Source organism: Amia ocellicauda, chromosome 17 (assembly GCF_036373705.1).
Source record: "Amia ocellicauda isolate fAmiCal2 chromosome 17, fAmiCal2.hap1, whole genome shotgun sequence".
Classification (NCBI taxonomy): Eukaryota; Metazoa; Chordata; class Actinopteri; order Amiiformes; family Amiidae; genus Amia; species Amia ocellicauda.
The window spans coordinates 14,458,911-14,480,493 of NC_089866.1; the positions used below are offsets into that span (position 1 = coordinate 14,458,911).

General features: G+C 47.3%; 1 protein-coding gene across 3 annotated transcripts in view; it reads right to left on the reverse strand.

Moving 5' to 3' along the window:
• Window positions 1-21,583, reverse strand: part of grk3 (G protein-coupled receptor kinase 3) — a 28,843-nt gene that overhangs the window by 3,842 nt on the left and 3,418 nt on the right. For 2 of the 3 annotated variants that reach the window (XM_066690133.1, XM_066690134.1), the window contains exons 3-22: window positions 18,044-18,120; window positions 11,166-11,239; window positions 9,751-9,852; window positions 9,454-9,528; window positions 9,092-9,153; window positions 8,923-8,974; window positions 8,739-8,830; window positions 8,478-8,577; window positions 8,310-8,388; window positions 8,063-8,193; window positions 7,797-7,891; window positions 7,459-7,566; window positions 6,572-6,638; window positions 6,350-6,450; window positions 5,208-5,274; window positions 4,925-5,020; window positions 4,589-4,751; window positions 2,336-2,472; window positions 2,120-2,152; window positions 796-909 (exon numbers count right to left, since the gene is read on the reverse strand). In XM_066690133.1, coding sequence (XP_066546230.1) covers window positions 796-909; window positions 2,120-2,152; window positions 2,336-2,472; window positions 4,589-4,751; window positions 4,925-5,020; window positions 5,208-5,274; window positions 6,350-6,450; window positions 6,572-6,638; window positions 7,459-7,566; window positions 7,797-7,891; window positions 8,063-8,193; window positions 8,310-8,388; window positions 8,478-8,577; window positions 8,739-8,830; window positions 8,923-8,974; window positions 9,092-9,153; window positions 9,454-9,528; window positions 9,751-9,852; window positions 11,166-11,239; window positions 18,044-18,120 — 1,825 coding nt within the window. The remainder of the gene's footprint in view (window positions 1-795; window positions 910-2,119; window positions 2,153-2,335; window positions 2,473-4,588; window positions 4,752-4,924; window positions 5,021-5,207; window positions 5,275-6,349; window positions 6,451-6,571; window positions 6,639-7,458; window positions 7,567-7,796; window positions 7,892-8,062; window positions 8,194-8,309; window positions 8,389-8,477; window positions 8,578-8,738; window positions 8,831-8,922; window positions 8,975-9,091; window positions 9,154-9,453; window positions 9,529-9,750; window positions 9,853-11,165; window positions 11,240-18,043; window positions 18,121-21,583) is intronic. The other variant, XM_066690135.1, reaches the window with a different exon arrangement.

Genomic DNA, 21,583 nt, shown 5'->3' on the forward strand with positions numbered 1-21,583 from the left:
ACACAGAACTACACAAGCGATCATATTTACACCCTATGCACCCTCATAAATAAACATGTCCACCAGGCAAAAAAGGGATTTGTTATTGTCTTTAAAAAGCATTTGATTATATGTGGCACGAAAGACTATATTACAAACTACTCCAAAGTGGTATAGGGTGTAAAGCACATTAAATAAATCAATGTATTCGGAAAATAGATCCAGAATAAAAACAAAATAACTGAATTCTTCGCTCTGGGGCATGGCTTGAGACAGGGCTGCAGTCCAAGTCCAAAACTCTTCAATGAAATAGCAGGGTTGTTGGACTAGTCTGCAACTACACACACCTGGGCCTGGAGCACAACACACACTACACACACTTCGGCCTGACCATCAGTGCATCAGAGAGCTTTAACCTTGCAGGGAATGAACTATGAGGAAAACCCAGAAGGGCTGTCTATGATATCAAACCAGAGGAGCTTTTCCAGATCAGCAGGGACACGTGCACCCGGGGACACAAATGGAAATTGGGCATTCAAAACGGAAGAAAGGAGACACTTCTTTACACAGACTCGTCACAATCTGGAACAAACTCCCCAGCGATGTGGTAGATGCTGAAAATTTGGGAACATTTAAAAATAGACTGGATAGGATCCTTGGATCACTCAGTTATTAAATGGACACCAAACGAGCACGATGGGTCGAATGGCCTACTCTCAATTGTAAACTTTCTTATGTTCTGATGATATTAAAAGGAGATTTAAGAAAATAAATCTGAATCTGGTCTAAAATATGGGAGTGTGTCAAGAGCCTCACCTCGCACTGCAGGACGAACTGTTTGCCGCCCTTGATCCTCAACAGGATGCACTTCTTGTCCTTGACTTGCGTCTCCTCCACTGACACCATCTGCTCCATCGTCAGCAGGTTCTGCTGCAGGGGCACAGCGCTGTTACACAACACACACTACACAACACAACTGTACAACACTACACACAGCACTGCTACAGTGCACAACATGACACAACAAAAGACAACTTTAACAGCACAGATTCTCAGGAAACAGATGCAGAGAGAGAGACAACACATTGACAGTATAACAACCAGACACACATTGACTGAAAATACACAACACTGACACACACACACAAAAAATACATCACTGACATACACTGAGACAAAACTGACAGACAGACACACACAGACAATACAACACAAGAACCTGACACACACTAAGACAACATAAAAATGACACAGACTGAGACATCATACTGACTGACAGACGCACTGAAACTGGCTGACTGACACACTGACAGTGTATGTGAGCTGTGTGCTGCTGTAGTGATAGTCCTGCGCAGGGACAGCGGTTAGTAGCTCAAGCCTGATTAATGACCTGATCGATTGACACCGATTAGCTCTTAAGAGCTGGACCAGTGTGTGTAGTGTGTGTGTATCTGGAGTGCGTGTGTGTGTGTGTGTGTGTGTGTGTGTGTGTAGGTGTGCAGAGAGGTCAGGGTAGACTAGTGGGAGGAGGAGCTGTTGGAGCGGCACTGCAGACAGACTGGGAACAGATCCCCCCCCCCCTCCCAGAGCTCCCAGTATAACAGACTGGGTGGGTGGAGGAGGTGGGGGAGGGCTGCAGCCAGTCAGTCAGTCAGTGGGGGGGGGCACAGGGTTTGCTGGCTGTGACTCTAAAAGAGCTGTAGATACTGTCTCCCCCAGTGAAGAGAGAGATGGAGAGAGGAGACAGAGAGAGAGAGAGAGAGAGAGAGAGAGAGAGAGAGAAAGGGGACCAAGAGAGGGGGTGTACTGGAGGAGAGAGGGAGAGGCAGCTGTTCAGTCAGCATTTGAAATCCACAGGATCAATTGCAGATATTGACATTGATCAATAGGTTCGTGTTTTGTTAACATATCAATGGCTGATTTTTTTTTTTTTTTATCGATTTCTCTCTTCAATCGCCAAATTGACTCCAAAGGCTGACAGCGCGGTTACGGACAGTTACTGAACGTGATCCGAGAGCTGATCAATACTGAATACAACGACACATGGACAACAGAAGCTACGACCCACTCCTTGGGCAGAGTGGGGGGTGCATAGGGAGCACTGGGGAGTGGCTGCGAGGCTCTGAGAGAGTTGTCTTACCAGTCTATTCTTTTTATAAATTATCCACAGCTCCTGGACAGAGAAACAGACAGACAGACAGCGTTCACTCTCCACAGAGAGCACACACAAACACTCACTGACACACAAATGCACTCACTGACACTCACCCATTGAAACTCACACACAATCCAAATAAAATAAAAAGGTGAGCAGCTGACAGTGATGATAGGAAAGACGGAGAGAGTGCAGGCTCACCCGAGACTCTGCTTCACCCCTCCACTCCAGCCGGTTGGGGAACAGGTAGAAGTAGCGGCGCTGCCACTGCGTCAGGAACGGGTTACCCAACTTCAGCATGTAGCCATGCATGATACAGTCCTTACCCAGGGCGTAGTCTGGAGAGACAGAGAGACAGACAGAGAAACCCTGAGTGTCTGCACACAGACTTTGCTGGGGCAGGAGAGAAGAGGATGATTAACATCTTTTTCACTGAGCACAACCAGGCCTGGCACACACCTCCCAACCAGCCTCTCACTACCATCACCACCACACTGACATCGAGCACGTGGGGGGTGCCTGGCCCTGCTGAAGCTGGAGTTTGTGGAGTTCAGGGAGCTCACACTGTCCCGACCCACAGAGAGCAGCCTCACCCAGTAGCTCAGAGACGAGATGACTCTGCTCAAGAGAGCAGGGTGGCCATCAAGGAACTGAGGAGCGAGATGAATGCCTTGCAGCAGGAGAACAACAGCCTGAGGACCCAGCTGGGCTGCGTCTGGGAGGAGACGCCACCACACACTGGGGAGCCCAGCCTGCATCATCATCCACACCGGCACCAACGACCTGGGCTGCCTGCAGCAGCGCACCGTTGGGGCTGTGAGGAGGGTGGCAGAGAGAGCCAGGCAGGAGTTTCCCCACTCCAAAATAATAATTTCCACACTGCTGCCTTGAGCCGACACCCCCCTCACACATCATCAGTGCTCTCAACACTGAGATCACCAGAATATTAGATAAAATTAGTTAATTTACAGTCAGCTGCTGGAACATTCAAGGCCTGAACTCCTCAGCTTTCGGGCTGAAGAGCACAGACCCTGAATTCATTAAAAGCATTAAGGAGTTAGATGTGATAGTTCTGTTGGAGACATGGTGCCGTACAGAGGTGCCCACACACTGCCCCCTGGGCTACAGGGAGGTCATTGTGCCCTCAATTAAACTCAGCACAGTGCAGCAGGTCAGGGACTCTGGGGGGGATCATAGTGTGGTACAGAGAGGAAACTCCTACATACAGATGGGCTCCTAACAGCACAAAAGAATTTAACAAAGCAATCAGGTCTACAGAAATAACTAACATCATAACTAACATGGCAAATCTTTACAAAGAAAAAGATAAACCATGAACCATGCTGAATTCTATAAAACCATACTACAGGAACACACCAAACCACGTCTGCAGGGCAGAATTAGGCTGTTACCCAAGTCTCAACATCAAGAAAAGAGCACTCAAATTTTGGATGTGCCTAATGAAAAGTGATCCAGACTCCAGTATAAGGCCCTCCAAACCGAAGAGCTCAGCCCTGAAAAGAGTCCCCTGAGTCAGCTGGCCCTGAAGCTCATGGCACTGATCCCCACTAACACTGCGAGCAGAGACCAGCCTCAGGTCAGCACTGGTTACCTGCCCCCCCATCAGAGTCAACCAAATTATAAAGATAACCAAAACCTCCTCTCTGGAACATTGGGACAATGAAACTAAACAACAAAGTAAACTGGATTGCTATCGGGCCCTAAACAGAGAATACACCCTGGCATAGTCTCTCTTCACTGACAGAGACAGATCCTGAACAAGTACAGGCTCAGTGCCCACAGCCTGGCCAGAGAGACGGTCCGATGCAGCCAGAGCTGGCTGCCCAGAGAGCAGCGGCACTGTGGCCACTGCGAGACAGGAGAGGTGGACAAAGAGATGCGCTTCCTCCTCCACTGCAGTAAATATGGCCAAATAAGGGACACATTCTTTAATAAAATAATAAATGCCCACCCAATCTTTGAAAAAATTGATAAAGAAAAACTGTCAGTCCTCCTGGGGAGGGACAGACAGCCGCCTTGGCTGTCCAATATGTCACCGCCTGCAACAGCCTGAGGGGTAGTGACACACGAGCACCGTCTGTACAGGAAGTGTAAATACTTGTTTGTAATGTATGTCCTTGTATTTCTGATTGAAAGACAAAACAAAAAATTAAATCTGTAAATAGTAAATGTATTTTCCTTTTCTTTTTTTCTATGTATAAATTGTAATTTATATTTTATTTTTCTGTACTTTAATACATTTTATAAGGTATTGAGATTCATAATTATATTTATTTTCCATACATGTATGTATGTTCAATTGCTTTGGCAATACAAATTTGTTTTGTTTGTTTGAGAGAGATGTAGTGCTGTGTCCACTTAAGAGTGATTCTGTATTATATTGCTGTGCTGTAGAGTTATGCAGTGTTGTGTGGCAGGGCTGTACCGTCTCACCCTCCTCGTGGCCCAGCTGCTTGTTCTTGGCTCTCTTCCTGGCTTCACTCTTGTCTGTGTCGGCGTTCACAGCCTCGTACACCGTCTCTGCCACCTCCTGCTGCCAGCGCTCCGAGATCAGCAGCGGGAAGTTCTTGTAGAGCTCCTGGTCACTATCCAACAACTGCACACATACAGAGGGACAGTGAGTAAAACACAGAGGGGGGGGGGCTACTTAGTCACATAGATCACAGAGGGAGGTGGGGAGAGGGAACTGTGAAAAGGGGACATGGGTAGATGGGACAGTGTGGTTGGGGAGAGGGCGAACAGAGTGGACAGGGTGGAAAGTGGCCTGACCTTGATGCCCTTGGTGTCCTCCTCGTCGAAGGAGCCTATGTCGAAGGCGTCGGCTGCGTTCACCTCCCCCCGCGGCGGGATGAGCGGCGGAGAGTACTGCACAACACAACACACGTGTTACACATCGCACAACAACACACTGAATGCTGCATAACAGAACACAACAGAATAACACACACTGAATAACACAGTACACTGCAGACACAGTAGCACACATAAAAAACACACATCAATGACAATCAGAGACAGACACAAAGACGCACACTGGCCCCCCACCCCTCACCTTCTGCAGGTACACCTGCTGCCAGTCAATCCCTTTAAAGAACAGGTGCTCCTTTACTTCCAGGGCCCTGAGGGGAGAGACACCTTTACTCTCTCTACACAACTTTCACGCACAGCTGCTCCCGTCATTAAATCAACCCCCACCTCCCTTTTCTCACTTCCTGCAGTGATGGTGCCGTACCCTGTATAAACACCAGGCGGCAGCATGTCGCTCTGATGGAAATGCCTACTGGCACAAAACTGCTCTGCACCACTACTAACAACCCAAATTCCTAGAAATCAGCAGAGAATTTGTTTTTCTTTTGCATGGATTTATTTTTAAATCTATGAACTACGCTTGATAAATATTTTTAATGTTTAGCTCACCACGGAGTGTCATTTCTGAATTTTATGCAACATCGTCCTCTTGTGATCAGTGCCTAAATATACTCTAATAAACTTGGGAGTCATAAAAGCCAGTGTCTTCAGAGAGGAACATGTGGCTGGAATGCTGCGCATCTACTTCAAAAACAACCAAAATGTTGACGACGACTAAAGTGAGAATGAACTATAAATCTGTTTTCACTTCCATTTCTATTTGTACATAAAACACGGTGCTCTTGTTTCAAGGGACAGCAGTAAGTTCTGTCCGTGGTTTTGCTGAAATATTAAAGAGATGCAGCTTATTTTGCTTGTTTGTTTTGCTTTTTTTAATTAGGCTGATGGATCTCTATTGGCTCTGTCCTTGATTAAAATGGTTCACTTTAGAATAGAATTGGTTTAATTCAAGTATGTGTGTATATCCTGGTTAGAAATACTTAATTTTAATGTTACATTTGAATTGCAGGAAAAAAAAAAAATCCCATTAGATTTTTATCAGAGAATGTTTACTTTTGATCACAGAAAACTGGGAACCTTGCTACACAACAACTGTGACACAATCACAATGAAGACTAATTACTAATAAGTACAATGAGTTAGGGCAGTTAGGCAGGGTGGGGGCAGTGGAGGGGCAGAACAGAGAGCAGTAGAGGAGTGAACAATAGAGGGGGGGCAGTACAGGAGAGAACATTGGGGGGGAGCAGTACAGAGAGCAAGGTGGGGGGGGGGGAAGCAGAAAGTAGCGAGAGGGGGCAGTTGGGGGGTCAGTGGGCGGAGCCTCACCCCCGGCCCAGGCAGCCCAGCCTCCTGGTGACGTCGCGCTGCAGCAGACCCTCCAACAGCGACTTGAGCTCCACTGAGAACGACTCCGGCAGCTCAACAGTCTGAAGAGAGAGAGACACTGATGCACTCGATACACACTGGCAGTGACGTGCAGTCAGAGTAGAGTCAGTCAGTCTTCCCACAGTCAGTGTAAGGTATTGTTGTGCGGGGGGTTTGTCTTACCATGGTCAGTGTCATGCGGTCGATCTCGTGTTTGTCTTTGGTCTTGTGCTGCCGGAACGGACTGTGCCTAGAGAGAGACACACACAGAGAAAGGCAGAGAGACAGAAGGATACAGGTTACATTAACTTACATTATTAATGTTGTGACTAATTATAAACAAAACTACAGCAACACCTGACCAGTGCAGACAGTAACACCAGAGAGCATGCCTCCCTTCTCTTTCCTATCACTATCATCTGTACCATTTTCACTATCATTATCAAGGATTTTTACTGTCAATATTATCACATCATCACTTATTCATATCAATATTATCACTATTATTCTTATTACTATCATTATAATAACCCTCAATCCCAGAATGAAGATAAGCTATGAAGCATTCAAACTCAGCAACACAAGTAACGACACCCATTATAAACTGCTGCCCTAAACCTTGTTGTTGATCATTATATTGATATTGACAGGTACAGGGGAGAGAGCGACGGGGAGACAGGGCTGCCTGCCATATACTGCTGCCCCCTCTCCTTGCTGTAATGTTTACAGTCTACAAAGAGATCACAAAACCAACCCCCCCATCCCCTACACTGACCTCACTGCCTCCCTCTCACCCTCTCTCTCTCTCTCTCTCTCTCTCTCTCCGTTTTGATGTGTTCAAACACACAGATTGACATCAAATACAGGCACATCAATGGCCCTCCCCCCCTCTACCTCTCCCTCTCCCTCTCCCCAACCCCCCCACCCATCTATCTCCCTCTCTGAAGTCTGCCAACTGACCTAAAGGAATGAGAGCATCACCAGACATCAACACCGCGGATCAAACAGAGAGAGAGAGAGAGAGAGAGGGAGGGAGGGAGTGACAGAGAGGGGGAGGGGGCTGTACTGACCCGCGCAGCAGTTTGAAGAGCATGCAGCCCAGAGAGAACCAGTCCGCACTGCTGTCGTACGCCGTGCCCTTCTGCAGCACCTCAGGCGCCATGTACCCATGAGTCCCTCTGCAACACACCAGCACAGGGTCACAGCACAGCAACACAACACACCATGCCACAGCATCACACAACAGAAATGGTGTCAAGCAACAATACACAAAACTGGGACAGAGAGAGAGAGTCCGCGAGAGAGACGGGGACAGAGAGAGAAAGACTGGGGACAGAGACAGTAAGTCTGAGAGAGAAAGACTGGGGACAGACAGTGAGTCCGCGAGAGAAAGACTGGGGACACTGACACGCTTGCGTGGGGTTTCTTCTTGGAGAAGTCACATGCCAGTCCCAGGTCTGATATCCTCACATGACCATGCTCGTCTAGCAGGATATTGGCGGGCTGGAGAGGGAGAGAAAGCCAAACGTTCAAATCACCCACAACCTCGGCACAAAGACAAGATGAAAAAACACACCTCTCTCCCTTTCTCTGCTTCCACCCATCACTTGCACACCTCCTTCTATCTATTCCACACTACCTCTCTTTATCCAACCCCCCCCCCCCCCATTGTACCTTCAGGTCTCTGTACACCACGTATCGGTTGTGCATGTGCTCCAGGCCAAGGATGATCTCGGCCGCATAGAATCGCATCTCCTTCTCACTGAATACACCGTGCTGAGACAGGTGATAATGCAGATCCCCTCCTGAGAGAGAGGAGAGGAGAGGGAGAGAGGAGAGAAGGAGGACCGAGTCAGTATCAGATGTCACAGAGAATCACACAGAGATACAGAGAACAGACGAGTGGGACGGGCTGTCTCACCGTTCATGAGGTCCAGGATGAAGCACAGCTTGTCAGGGGTGTGGAAGGCATACGTCATACAAACAATAAACGGACAGTCCTGAGAGACAGAGAGAAACCACTGTCAATGGTGATCTACAACACCGCACACTATACATCCCTGACAGTGTGTCCAGTGTGGTCACTCACCCCAGTGCTGACCAGTGACAGCATGATCCTCTCATTGAGTGCCAGTGTCTCTCCCTGCTTCATCTTGATCCTCTTCTTATCCAGACACTTCATAGCGTACCTATACACACACACGCACACGCACACACAAGCAGACAGAAGAGCAGGCACGAACAATTAAAAACTCAAGTTCCACTCATCTGTCCTTCTTGCTTCTCTCTTCTTCCCCCATCCTCTCTTCCATCCACTCCCTCCCTCACTCCCTGCATCCCCTCCACTCACATCTTTCCAGTGTCGGCCTTCCTGCAGCCGTACACCTCCCCAAAGCCCCCCCGACCGATGATCCTGTGCACACTGAAGTCATTCATAGTCAACTGGGGAGGAGAGAGAGAGAGAGAGCGAGCATTTAATGAATTACACAGTACATGTATTTTTAGCGAGCAGACAAAGAGAAAGACAGACTCACGTGGATATTGAGCTCTACATTCTTCCACTGGCAGAACCGTGTGAATTTATCACTGTGGAGAGAGTGGAGGGGGAGAGGATGAGACCAACATTATCCAACCCTCCAGAAGTGACCAACTGATACACTGACTAATCGACACACTGTTTGAGACACGCCGACTGTAACTCACCTCTCAATAAACTTCTGAAAGATCTTTCCTCTTAGACTGTCACAAATCTCCTCTATATATGGCTAGAGAAGGAGAGAAAGAGAGAGATGTAGCGAAGAACAATTAGTCAGTTTCTTTGTTTTGTAAGTATGTGTGTGTATACAGTGCATATCTACAGTGCATAAGTAGTGTGCATGTCTAAACAGTGTGTGCACGTGTGTGTGCACGTGTGTATACACTGTGCACACGCAAATTCATGTAGTGTGCATGTGTGTAGTGTTCGTACCTTTGTGAGTGTGTATATACATTGCAGGTGTGTGCGTGAGCGTGACACAGTGAGTGTCAGTGCAGGCGTGTGCCGGTGTATGCAGTAGGTGTGTTACCTGGAAGAGTGTGGGAGGCACCTGTTTCTTGGCCAGGTGAGCCTGGACATGGTCCACTGCCTTCTTAGAAAAGGGCTGCAGAACAAGAGCAGAGGTCAGAGTGGGACAACTGGACAGTGAGAGTGAGGGATAGCCAGCAAAACAGAAGGACAGAAGTACAGTGAGACAGGTGGCAGACAGGGAGACAGGGGGGCAGACAGTGGAAACATTGAGACAGAGACAAGGGAACAAGCAGTGAGACAGGAGAACAGACGGTCAGACAATGAGCCAGGGGACAGGAGGGCGGTGTGTACTCACATGTGAGCAGGACAGCAGCTCCTTCATGATGTACCCATCGTAGATCTGCCTGCTGCGGCACAGCCGGTCCTCCTCCGAGTCCAGCTTCTCATACTCCTTAATCTGCAACACACAACAACATCGCTGCACAACACTGCTTAACAAGTTCCCACAGAGGTCTAGACCGCACAGTCCCTGACCACCTATCATTGTGTCGGTCAGTCAGAGTATCAGTGTGTCATTCAGTCAGTCAGTGCATCAGTGTGTCAGTCAGTGTATGAGGGAACAGAAATACTGCTCAGATTCAGAGGGATTGTAATCTCTCTCATACACTCAGGGGATCCTGCAGTCAGACAGACCTGGGCTACTGTTACCTCCCCCCCCAATCCCACTGCTGCGGTTACCGTGGCAACCCACATCCAAGTGGGACGTCATCGGGGTCTCCCCAGTCCCGCCCAATAGCAGAGCACAAGAGCGCGAGCAGTGTGGTTGCTAGGTGATGGGGTGGGGGAGGTGGTAGTGTGGTATGGGGTCTGAATGTGGGAATGGGGGGTGGAGGCTAATTTGTTAATTTGAATCCATCCCAGTTGCCCGCCCCTCTGCCCCCCAAGAGTCAGTATTAACATGAGAATGGAGGGGAAGGGGGGCAGCAATGGGGGGGAAGGGGTTGTCCTGGCAACTGTACTGGTCATGAGTTTATAAGATGGGAGAGGAGGGGGGGGGAAGCCACACTGACACAACACAGGCACTCACTGACAACCCCAAACTCACAATGAGACACACTGACACACACTCACTTTGCCTCACACCAACACACACACACACAACACTGACTCGCACTTCACCTCTCTCCTTCTCCGGGCCTGTGACATAAGGCATGACACTCATGCCTTCTTCCTGTCATCTCTCCGTACCCCCTCCCCCCATTCTCTGTCTCTCTCAGTGAAGTAACATAAGCCAGCTCCACACTCTCCCTCCTGTATACATCACACTTCATCCCTCTCTCTCTCCGTCTGTGTCATTTTACATTCCTCCCTCGCTCCCTCTCCCCATCCGTCTCTTCACACTCACACACTCTCTCTCTTTCTCAGGATTCTGCTTCAATAAAAGGGTGCGATCTTCTCTGCCTCACTTTTCTCTCTGCAAAGCTGTTGACAAAAAAGCTGCCATCTTCCTTCTCTCTCTCTCTCTCTCTCTCTCTCTCTAGATATAGCTGATCCCTTCTGTCTCTCTCTGTCCCTCTCTCCATAACCTTCCACACTCTCTGTCCCTCTCTGGATTCATCTCTCCCTCCCTCCCTCTGAAATCTGCATAGTCTGCTTTAACGCAGTAACACAGTCACTACAGGCAGTCACCTCTGCACGATACTAAGAATGACTACAGTGAGCAAGAGAGAGAGAGAGATGTGGCTCGGGGGTGGGTGACAGCTGTCTTACCTCCTCGTAGAACTTGAGTTGGGGCACAGCTTCGTCTATCTCATTCATACAGTAATCCTTAAACAGCAGGAACCCTGAGAAAGGAAAGGAAAGAGAAAGGATAATAACAATATCAACATAGATAACTCCATATACTTATGTATATTGTCTCATTAATCAGATGCTGTAGATATTTGTGTTGACATGAACATAGACAGTGTCAAGGCCTGTTGTGCTTGTTGTCTGTGCGTTCCAGGAATGCTCAGGGCCGTTACTCTGCAGCCTTTGGGCTCAAGAGCACAGACCAGAAATGGGAGAAATGTTAGTGTATCTCTGTCAAGCCTTGGGCCTGTACATCCTTAATGGCAGGATCAGATGGAGGTTCACAGACTGCTCAGCTCTTTGGGCCAGTGTAGTAGACGATCACTGACATGGACCCATCATCTCTATAAGCATTCAGAACCCCCCCTTGTCATGCCACAGCCAGATCTGTGGGTTTATAAAAATAACTAGCTGACCACTGAAAACACTGAGTCCAGTATGCTGTACAACTTAAATCAAAACTACAGATGGGTTCCAAACAGCACAGAGGAATTCACAGCAATGAACTCAATATCTTTGCTAATTTACATTAACAAACCGTACCAACAGATCACAGAGGGTGTAAATATAAACTATTCAAACAAACCTCCAAAATAAATCAAAACAAAAATAAATGGTTTGATAATTAATGCAGAGACTCATGTAAAACTCGATTTGACGAATCAAATCACAAATAAAGCCGAAAAAACCCAGATTTATGCCATTGACGGAGTGAAACCCTCAAACAATACAAACGCACTCTGAGACAGAAAAAACAGACACACACACCAAAACACTGGAAGACATTGAAGAATCCATCAGTCAAAACCAGTCAAAATCCAGAAAAGTAAAACAATTTAAGCACAAAACAGTCTGAAGAATTAAAAATACAGAATGGGGATATTTAGATAATTAACAAGGAGATTGGAATTCCGAAAAAAAACAATAATTGAAACAGCCCTGCGTACACACATCACTGCACAGACAGACACTGGACTGTCTGGCACTACAAATATAGAGAGCATGAGAGTGAAAGGGGGGTGTGTGGAGGGGTGATTGAGGAAAGGTAAAGAGTTGTTCTACCTGTTCCTAGAACATTCCTTCATTGAAATAAGCAACTTCTTGTCCCACAGTCACACACTATACACAAACTCTCACACACTGTAGACACTACCCTTACATGCAAAACATGATGGAACTACACTACCTGTTTCCATGACAACCTGTCTGAATGCAGTCCCAAAGCATTCAATCGTAATGCCTTGTCCCAACTCACTCTATCTACAACCCCCCATGCTGCCTAATGCCTCTCAAATCCCTCTCATGACACCAGGTGGGTTGCAGTTTCAAGTCTTTATTGTGTGAGAGTGTCTCTCTCTCTCTCATTTCTGGGTCTCACTGTTAGACATTCCATTGCAAACCTGAAATTAAACTGATAGACAGGCATCTGCGTGCACACATGCAAAAACACACAATTACATTATATTTGCATGGAAATTAATACACACACAATTACACAGAAATCCAACTGAACACACACACCATTACAGACACATGCACACACACAGGCAGCTGAAAGGTAGAAGAGGAAGTCACAGTGTCAGTGCTGCTAAATATAACAGCAACATAGACATCAAACACAGAACAGGGGGGAGGGGCCAACAGAGAAGGGAGCGATAGAGAAAGACAAAGGGGAACACATAGATAGCGACAGAGACTTTTTAACTGCTTTATTAACTTTTAAAGAAAATGTCAAAAATGAAAAGTAAAATGAAAACCACTCCACTAAATAACCTTTTAACCCCTCAACCATTACACCCACTACAACCAAACAAATCCCACAAACCATCAAACTCTTATAAAAGACACCAAAGCCTGAGATGGACAACCTACAGCAACTCCACACAAAATATAAATATCTAAATAGCCCAGAGAAGAGCAACTTCCATCAGCTGGCCCCGAAACTCACCCCTAACAATACTGACCCGCTTCAGGTCAGCACTGCTCTCTGGCCACAAATCAATCTACCAGATTATAAACCAAACCAAAAAACTCTTCTCTGGAACATCAGGACGAAGCAACTAAAACCCAACACAAACTGGATTCCTATCAGGCCCTAACCAGAGAATCCACCCTAGAGTATCTCTTCACTGTCAGAGATACGAAGCAAAGACAGACCCTGACACAGTACCGGGTCAGTGCCCACAGCCTACCCATAGAAATAGGCAGACCAGTCTGTCCAGAGAGGAAAGGCACTGTGGTCACTGTGAAACAGGAGAAGTGGACACTCTCTCCTGCACTACATAGAACTCTCCCTCACAAGGGAAACTCAGCAGGTCTCTCCCACAATTCATACAAGGGACTGAGCCAGAAAAACTGGCCGTCCTGCTGGGCGAGGGACACACAGCCCCCCCAGTATATAACTGCATGCCACAGACTGAGTAGGGGCCAGTGAGCACCTTCAGTGTGTGTGACACCAAGCTAAGGAGTGTGTGACAGAGTGAGTGTGAGAGAGTGAGGCTGGGCTAGAGAGCGAAACAGGAAGTGCATATGTAAACTAGAGCATATTGACCTATAGTACACTTCACTACACTGCTCTATAGTATAGTACAGTACACTATAGTACATTACACTACAATATAGAGTACAGCACTCTAGAACTGCTCTAGAACACTACAGTACCATGCAGTACACTACACAATATACTAAACTGCAGTACAGTACAGTGCAGTACTTTACAGTACAGGTAACCTTAATCACAGTAGAGAGCTGAACCCCCCGGACCTGCCCTGCCCTCACTCACCGCCGGGAAGACAGTAAAAATAACTGCTCCGGTTCAAATTCAATTAAGCTGCTAATTCCCCCCGAGAGAGGAGGGTGGAGAGAGACAGAAGGTGAGAGAGAGGTGTGTGAGGAAAGGAAGACAGTGAGGAGAGAAAGGGAGGGAGGGAGGGAGTGGGATAGGTGGAGTTTTTCAATAGCGTTTCTTCTTGTAATTTGATATTTTTATTTATTTTTTCCTCTTCACTGTGTCTGTAAATGCCTTGGCAACACTTGTGTGAACTTGCAACCCACCTCTGTCACTGTCTCTCTTCACTGGCTCGCTCGGTCTGTGTCTCCATCCTTCCCATGCTACAGTCTCTTGGTATTACACAATCTCTCACACAGTCTCTCTCTTTCTTTGCCCCTGGGTCTTTGTCACTGCATCTGCCTCTCTCAGTACCTGTTCTAAATCTGTAGGGAAGTTTCCACTACCCCCCCCCACCCCTCAGTAAGTTGGTATTACCCCACCCTGGCTGTCTCTCTGAGCTCATTATAGTTGTTAAAATAGCTGCTTAATTCTCTTCATAATGAGATCAGACCAATTAATCCAGAGGAACATGGGGCCACTGACTCCAGATCATCCCTCAATCCCTTCCACTCTCCCTCTCTGTATCACTCTGCTCCTTCTCTCCCTGTGTGTGTGGCACTGCACCCCCCTCTCTCTCTCTCACTATGTGTGGCAGAGCCCCCCCACTCTATTTGTGTGTGGCACTGCACCCTCCCTCTCTCTCTTTCCCTATCTCCCTGGCTCTGCCCTTCCCTCTTCCCCCTTATCTCTCTCACACTCCCTCCCTTCACCTCCTCTCAGTTTCCGTCCTCTCTCTCACCCCCTCCCTAGGAAAAACAGCAGGGCCGATAGCATATATATATGTAGCAGTCCAATAACCACCTAGAGACTTGACCTGTGTAACCCAGGCAGTGTGTCAGAGCGCACCTCAGGCAGCACTTGTCTGCAGTGTAACTGGACAGTGTTTGCACATCCAGACATTTTTCAGTGTGAATCTAGTGCAACCAGCAGTGTCTGCAGTCAGTTTATTCTCAGTATTGCTATCATCGGTCCTCGGTTTCTTTATATTTCTTTCTTTCTTTCTTTCTCTCTCTCTCTCACTTCCTCCCTAAGGCAGTTTCAGTTTGAGCATGTTTTTCTATGAGGGGGAAGGGTGTGAGAGTCTGTGTGCATCTATCTGAGCATGTGTGCCTGTGCAAGTGCTAGTGTGAGTGTGTCTGAAAGTGTGAGATTGTGTGTACTATATACTGTATCACACTATTATACTGTATACTGTATCACACTGTGCAGAGGAGGAGGAGGTGGGAGGGAGGTAGAAAGAAGGATGGATGGTGGTGTGACCCCCCCCACCTACTCTCTGCCCTCCCCATTAGCCTCTCTCTCTCTCGTGATCTCTAGTTTAAATTCCTGCTGAGCACACTCTGTACACATCTCCCTCATGCGCGCTCCCTCTCATGCACGAGGGAGGGGGGAAGGATTTGAGTGTTACACACTGTCACACTGCAGCCCAGCACTGTAACTAACACTGAACACTGTAAACCAACATTATATAAAACTAAACCACACTATCACACACACTCAGGCTCACACTCTCTCACACACACATGGGCTGCATCCCAAACGGCTCCCTCACTCCCTTCTCCCTTCAGTAAATGTACACTGTGTCCTACTGACGTCACAGAGTGCGTACTGCAGCGGGTACAGGAAGGATCAAAAGCGCTCAACGGGACACCCTACAGCTCTCGCTCCCAGCGCAGCTGTTTGCCGTTCGTTTCCCCAGTGACCAGGGCAGTTTGCCGCATGCAGCTACCACTCTTGTTTGTAAAAAAATAACTTTGCTCACTTATATCATGTAATTAGAGCTTTCAATTGATTAATTAATACAACAGCTATTTTTTCTACCAGGTTTTGTAGTACAGTATAGCACAGTGAAATTTAGAACAATACATTACAGTCTAGCACATTCCTAGTGGCTTAATTGATACACCGAACCTCAGAGAGAAAGAGGAGTAAAGGATAGCAGGATAGTTGTGTGTGTGTGTGTGCGCGCACAACATTCATCCATCCATCCAGCCATACACATACATACATACATACCTAGCGAGACTGAAGGGTAGAGAGAGAGAGAGATGGAGAAGTGGGGAGAGGAAGGAAAAGAGGAGAGGGATAGACAGAAACAGGAAGTGTGCTATAGTGTGCAAGCCCAAGGCTGCACTTCCTCCCTCCCTTCCCCTTGGGGGGCGGATGTAGTATGTTCGCCATCTTAAGGGGTGTCCGGATCCTTAAGGAACTAGTGAGGGCAGCTGCGTGCCCTCCACGCCCCCTGTGAGTGAGTCACGCAAGAACACACTTCTGCAGAAGAGGTATGTGCTGAAGTCCCAGAATTCCTTGCTATAAAGGCTGATACAAGTAGGAAAATAGGCAGACCTGCAAACTACTGATAGGTTGTTCAACAATGCTTATTGTACTGTACTAAATTTAACTGCTGCATTGTACTTTACAGTATAGAACAGTGAATTTTAGCATAGTAATCTGCTGATTATACTGTACTGTATTTTGCTGTACTATTTAATTTTGCTGTAATATGATGTATTGAGCTTAATTGTGCTATGTTGTGCTGTATTTTCCTGTACTGTGCTGTATTGTGCAACGCTGTATTTTGCTATACTGCGCCACACTATCTGTATGTAAATTAGTTATCCCCAGCAGAGTGCCCTCCGTCTGCCCACTGCATGTCCTGGATTGACTGTCCACTGATCAGCTGACCAACCAACATGTACAGCTCAGCTACCCCCCACTCATCCTTCCCCTCCTCTCATTTATCTCCCTCTCTATTCTAATTCTCTCCGTTCATCCAGGCAGTCGACACGGGACCTTTAAGAGTTTCCATGGCAGCAGGGGTTGCTAAGCAACACAAAACTCCCCAACATCTACTCAAGAGCCGAACAAGACTGGGAGAGAGAGAGAGATAAAGAAAAAGAGGGAGAAAATTAAGGGGAGAGAGAGAGTGAATTGAATCGGAGGAAGAAACAGCACAGACTCCACGATTGTACCCATTCCATTTTAAAATCTTGTCTGTCTGTAACTGGTTGCATTACTGTCCATCTGGCTGTCTAGTTGTGTAACTGTCCGTCTGGCTGTCTGGTTGTGTGTACTGTGCACTCTCTCTCACCACGTACAGACAGCAGCACCAATAACTGCAGTGATGACATTAATGACTGACCAACCAACCAAATGTCCGACCGACATACTGAGCGAATGACTGACCAAATGACACACTGACTGACAGCAATGATCCTATTCAGGCACAAACTCGCAGACATACTAACAGTGCAGAACACACACACTGACACAGACGCCCTTGCCGTGAAACGATCATGCAAAATTCAACACATTTGTCATTCAAATCTAGCCGCTGCCAAGTTAACTGTGATAGAAACGGACTGAGTGTAACTGTGAGCAAGAGCGTAACTGTGACACACTGTATCCGAGATGAGACGCACACTCGCGGAGACGCATGCTCACTGCTGCTGTATCAGATGCACAGCAGCTCCAGGCTATGACATCAGCACTACAGACTCCACAGCCAGCACACCGTAGAGGGGAGGTGCTATATAACTCAAAAGGAGTGTGTGACACTGACTGGGTCAATTGATTTTAATTGATTAATTAGTTAATGGACTGCCCCAACCTGGAGCATGACCTCCTGGGGATAGCGGGGGTCACAGCTGGGGTCTAGCCGCATTCCCCTGGGGTTAAAGGTCACACTGCACAAAATTACAAAAACAACTAAAGGACAGGATGAGAGACAGTATTTGAGGTAAAGGCAGCAGGGACAGAACTGCCACAAAAGGGCACAGTGGGAGTTTCCTCCCTCCTTGGGGGCAAGGAGTGTTTGACTGGGACCTCCAACGGTAAGGGTAAAACAAACTGCACTTAGGACAACCGGCTCTAGCAGCATCTCTAGTGGCACCTCAGTTTCACTCACCGATCTTCTGGTTGAAGATTTTGTCGAAGGTCAGTTCATCTCTTTCCTCCAGGTACTTCTGCATCACACTGCGAATACTGAGTTAGAAAGAGGAGAGGGAGAGGTTAATACAGACACTGAACCACACGAGAGATAAGCACAGCTCAGGAATCAAATACACAGGAAAAAAATGCAACACAATGCACACACACACACACTCTCACCTGCCTTTTTCTCCTCCACTACCCACACTGACTACTCTCTGTTCCATCACCTGCTCCTAACCTCTCCCTCTCCAATCCCTAAAATCCTTAGAATACCATCTCCCTTCTCATCTGTCCCCAGTCCCTCTCCTCCCTCTCTCCCTCACACCCCAGGAGGATGTTAATAAAGAGCTGCAGAGGGAGCAGGAATCAATTACTCTCCACAGCCTTGTTAACACTGAACAGCCCTGAGCACACCGGCCCGCTGAGAGACAGATGGATAGAGGTAGGGAGGGACAGAGACAGCAGTGTGAGAGAGGGAGGGGGAGAGACAGAGACAGAGAGAGAGAGAGAGAGAGAGAGAGAGAGAGAGAGAGAGATGAGGGACAGAGGCGATACCTATGACCTGTGCTTGGACTCTCGCACAAACTCTCCACTCTTGCACTCTTTACACACTTACTACCACATGCTCACTCTCACTTTGCCCTCTTGCAATTTCTCTCTCAGACATATACACACACACACACTCCTAAGCGCAACACAGCTGCCCCAGGCTCATGGTACCCCCGAGTGAAGCGTGGGCTCTCTCTGAGTGACTTAACTGGAAACATAATTAAACAATTATTTAATTGGACGGTTTTTAAATAAACTGTCAGCAGATAAAACCACTGGAGACGGATCAAGAAATTTAATTAAGTAACCAAGAGAACCTCACTAGGATAGACTCTCCCTCTCTGAGTGAACCAGACAGTCAGTCATTGTGTCAGTCAGACAGCTTGTCACTCTAGTACATGTGCAGAGGAAGCGGTATATGTTATTATTGTAAACCCACACAATGTATGTTTGCAAATGTAATCAAATTAAGGTGACAGGTGTGAAATCTCCTGCCCCTAACTGACTGATACACTGACTGAAAGCTTTTCTCTCCTACTTCTCCCTTGTTCTCCCTCCCTCTCATCTAACACTCTCTCACTCTGTCTCTTTTTCCCCTGTCTCACATACACACCAGCCCTTCCTTCTTGGTGCAACTCCCGCAACTTCCCTCTCTTCTCATTTCTCTCCTCCCTTCTCTACACCCTCTTCCTCTCTCTGTCCTCACTCTCCATCTGTTTTTATACTTCCCGCATTCTCCCCTTCTCTCCACTGCCCGTCTCCCCACCCCCTGCCCATTCTCTCCCTCGCCTTATCTCACTCTCCCTCTCGCCAAACTGCTGGTTAAACAATGCCTGTGCTCCCCACCCCCAGGGCCTCCATTTCTCACCCTGGTGCCAGGGGCTGGGGGCAGAGGGAATGTCACAGAGCTGTGCTAATTCTGCTGGGGAACCCCATCCAGCCCAGTCCAGTACTACAACTGTCACAGCGCAGCCCTAAGGCACAGTCAGGATATAGTCCAACCCCAGCATTGCTGCAGTTTTCTACCAACTCTGCACAACTGTACACAAGTGCTACCCAATTCAGAGCCCAGTTTCTCCGTTTGTGAATTTGTGGGGTGACAGTGTCTACATTTTAGAGAGAGAGCGAGTGTGTGAGAATTTGTGTGATTGTGTGGGCACATGGGTGTGCGTTTGCAAATGCGTTAGATTGTGTATGAGATAGTGAGTGTGTGTGCGTGTATTCTCCCATGTCATGATCTGATGTACAGTGTGTGCCCTTGGAGACAGATTACTGCATTATATACAATATCAGGGATTTCCTCTCTCTCTCGCTTTCTCTCTCTTCTTTTGGGGTTTTATTTGTCTGTATGCATATGATCTTTAAATCCTGATTAAATACAACATAAAAACTAAAAAAACAGATTGCTTCTGAGTCTCAATGTACTGTCTTGTTCGGGCACCTGCTTATTTAAAACGGGGCAGCAAGCAGCTTTCCAAGAGAGAGTATTTTTAAATTGCAGCTCCGTGCAGCAATAATAATGTTTTTAAATTATTAGCAGTACTCGCCACAGTACTAATGTGCTCAGACTGTGTCCCAGCTCTGGCACAGACTGTGTTAGAGCACATTAATCCCTCTCTGCTACACACACTGACACTGGCCAGCCTAATTACAGACGCGCCTGCCCGCCCGCCCGCCCCCCCCAGCCTGCCTCCCTGCCTGCCTCTCCACTGTGCCCAGACAGCACTGACTGCTCTGTGGAATCCCCTGCACACTGCTCTCTCACAAACAGACAGACAAATACACACTGTCAGAGAGAGAGAGAGAGAGATGCACACAGAGCAGTGTTCAGACAAACAGTGCCTATGCAATGCAGTCCATTCTCAAAGCACAGTCACTCTACTCTCTGCAGTACAGCACACTCACATAGCTTCAATCATATTAATAACAATAATGCGTTTCTTTACACAGTAAAGCTCTGGATGGTGCTAGAATCACTTTGCTGATAACCACACAACACTCAACAGTAACTCCATAAACAATTTGTCATGCAGTTTCTCTTATTTTATTGTATTCCAATTTAATTGCATGTATTTATGTATTTATGAAAAATTAAATAGCATAAATAAGAAACGGAAATCAGTCTAGATCATCCGAGACAGGGCTGCGCCAGGGCCGGGCTCTCCACGTGTACAGTACAGGAAACGGCAGCTGCAGCGCGTGCGGCCCAGCACCACACCGCCTGCACACTGCTACCCCAGGCGCCGTGCCATTAGGTTGTTACATGGGTTTTCTACAGCATCCCTACACTCTATCTCTCTCTCTCTCTCTCTCTCTCTCTCTCTGGCAAGCACACACCAACACACACCGTGTCCTGGTTACTGGACATGTGTATGAAACACGCAGGTCTCTGTGTGCGTGTTACGCCGGGGAGCCGCTATCAAGAGCACTGCGTTGGCGCTTTACGTACAGCGGGCCTAAGAGGCTCCACGGTACCTTCACACACATTGTGATTCATCCTGATGTAGAGCCTATTAATGTACAGCCTATTAACTGAAGCATCTTTAAAACAAAAGATCAGCACCTTCTCTGGGGAATAAAAGGCCTTGTTTTCTGCATAAATAAAGACATATTTCCTGGACATTCACTTTTATCGTTGTATATATCCATTAAGCCTATTTATTTATTTATTTATTTATTTATTTATTTATTGTATTGGTGTCATTATTTATTTATATCTGACTTTGTGAGGTCCAGGCCCAGAGGCCTTGTTCAAAAATGGCAGCTGGCCAGTATTTCCAGCGTGACTTATTAATAATGGATTCATAAGCTTGGAGTTTATTTATTTCGCTGTAAACAGACTTTTAACACCATTAAATCAAAGACAGGGCCAAGCAGGACATGGAGCCCGGGACAGGCCGATGGGCCACTGTCCCACACTGTCACCCACGGGTCACATCTGACACCCTACTGTTCTGCAATTTCA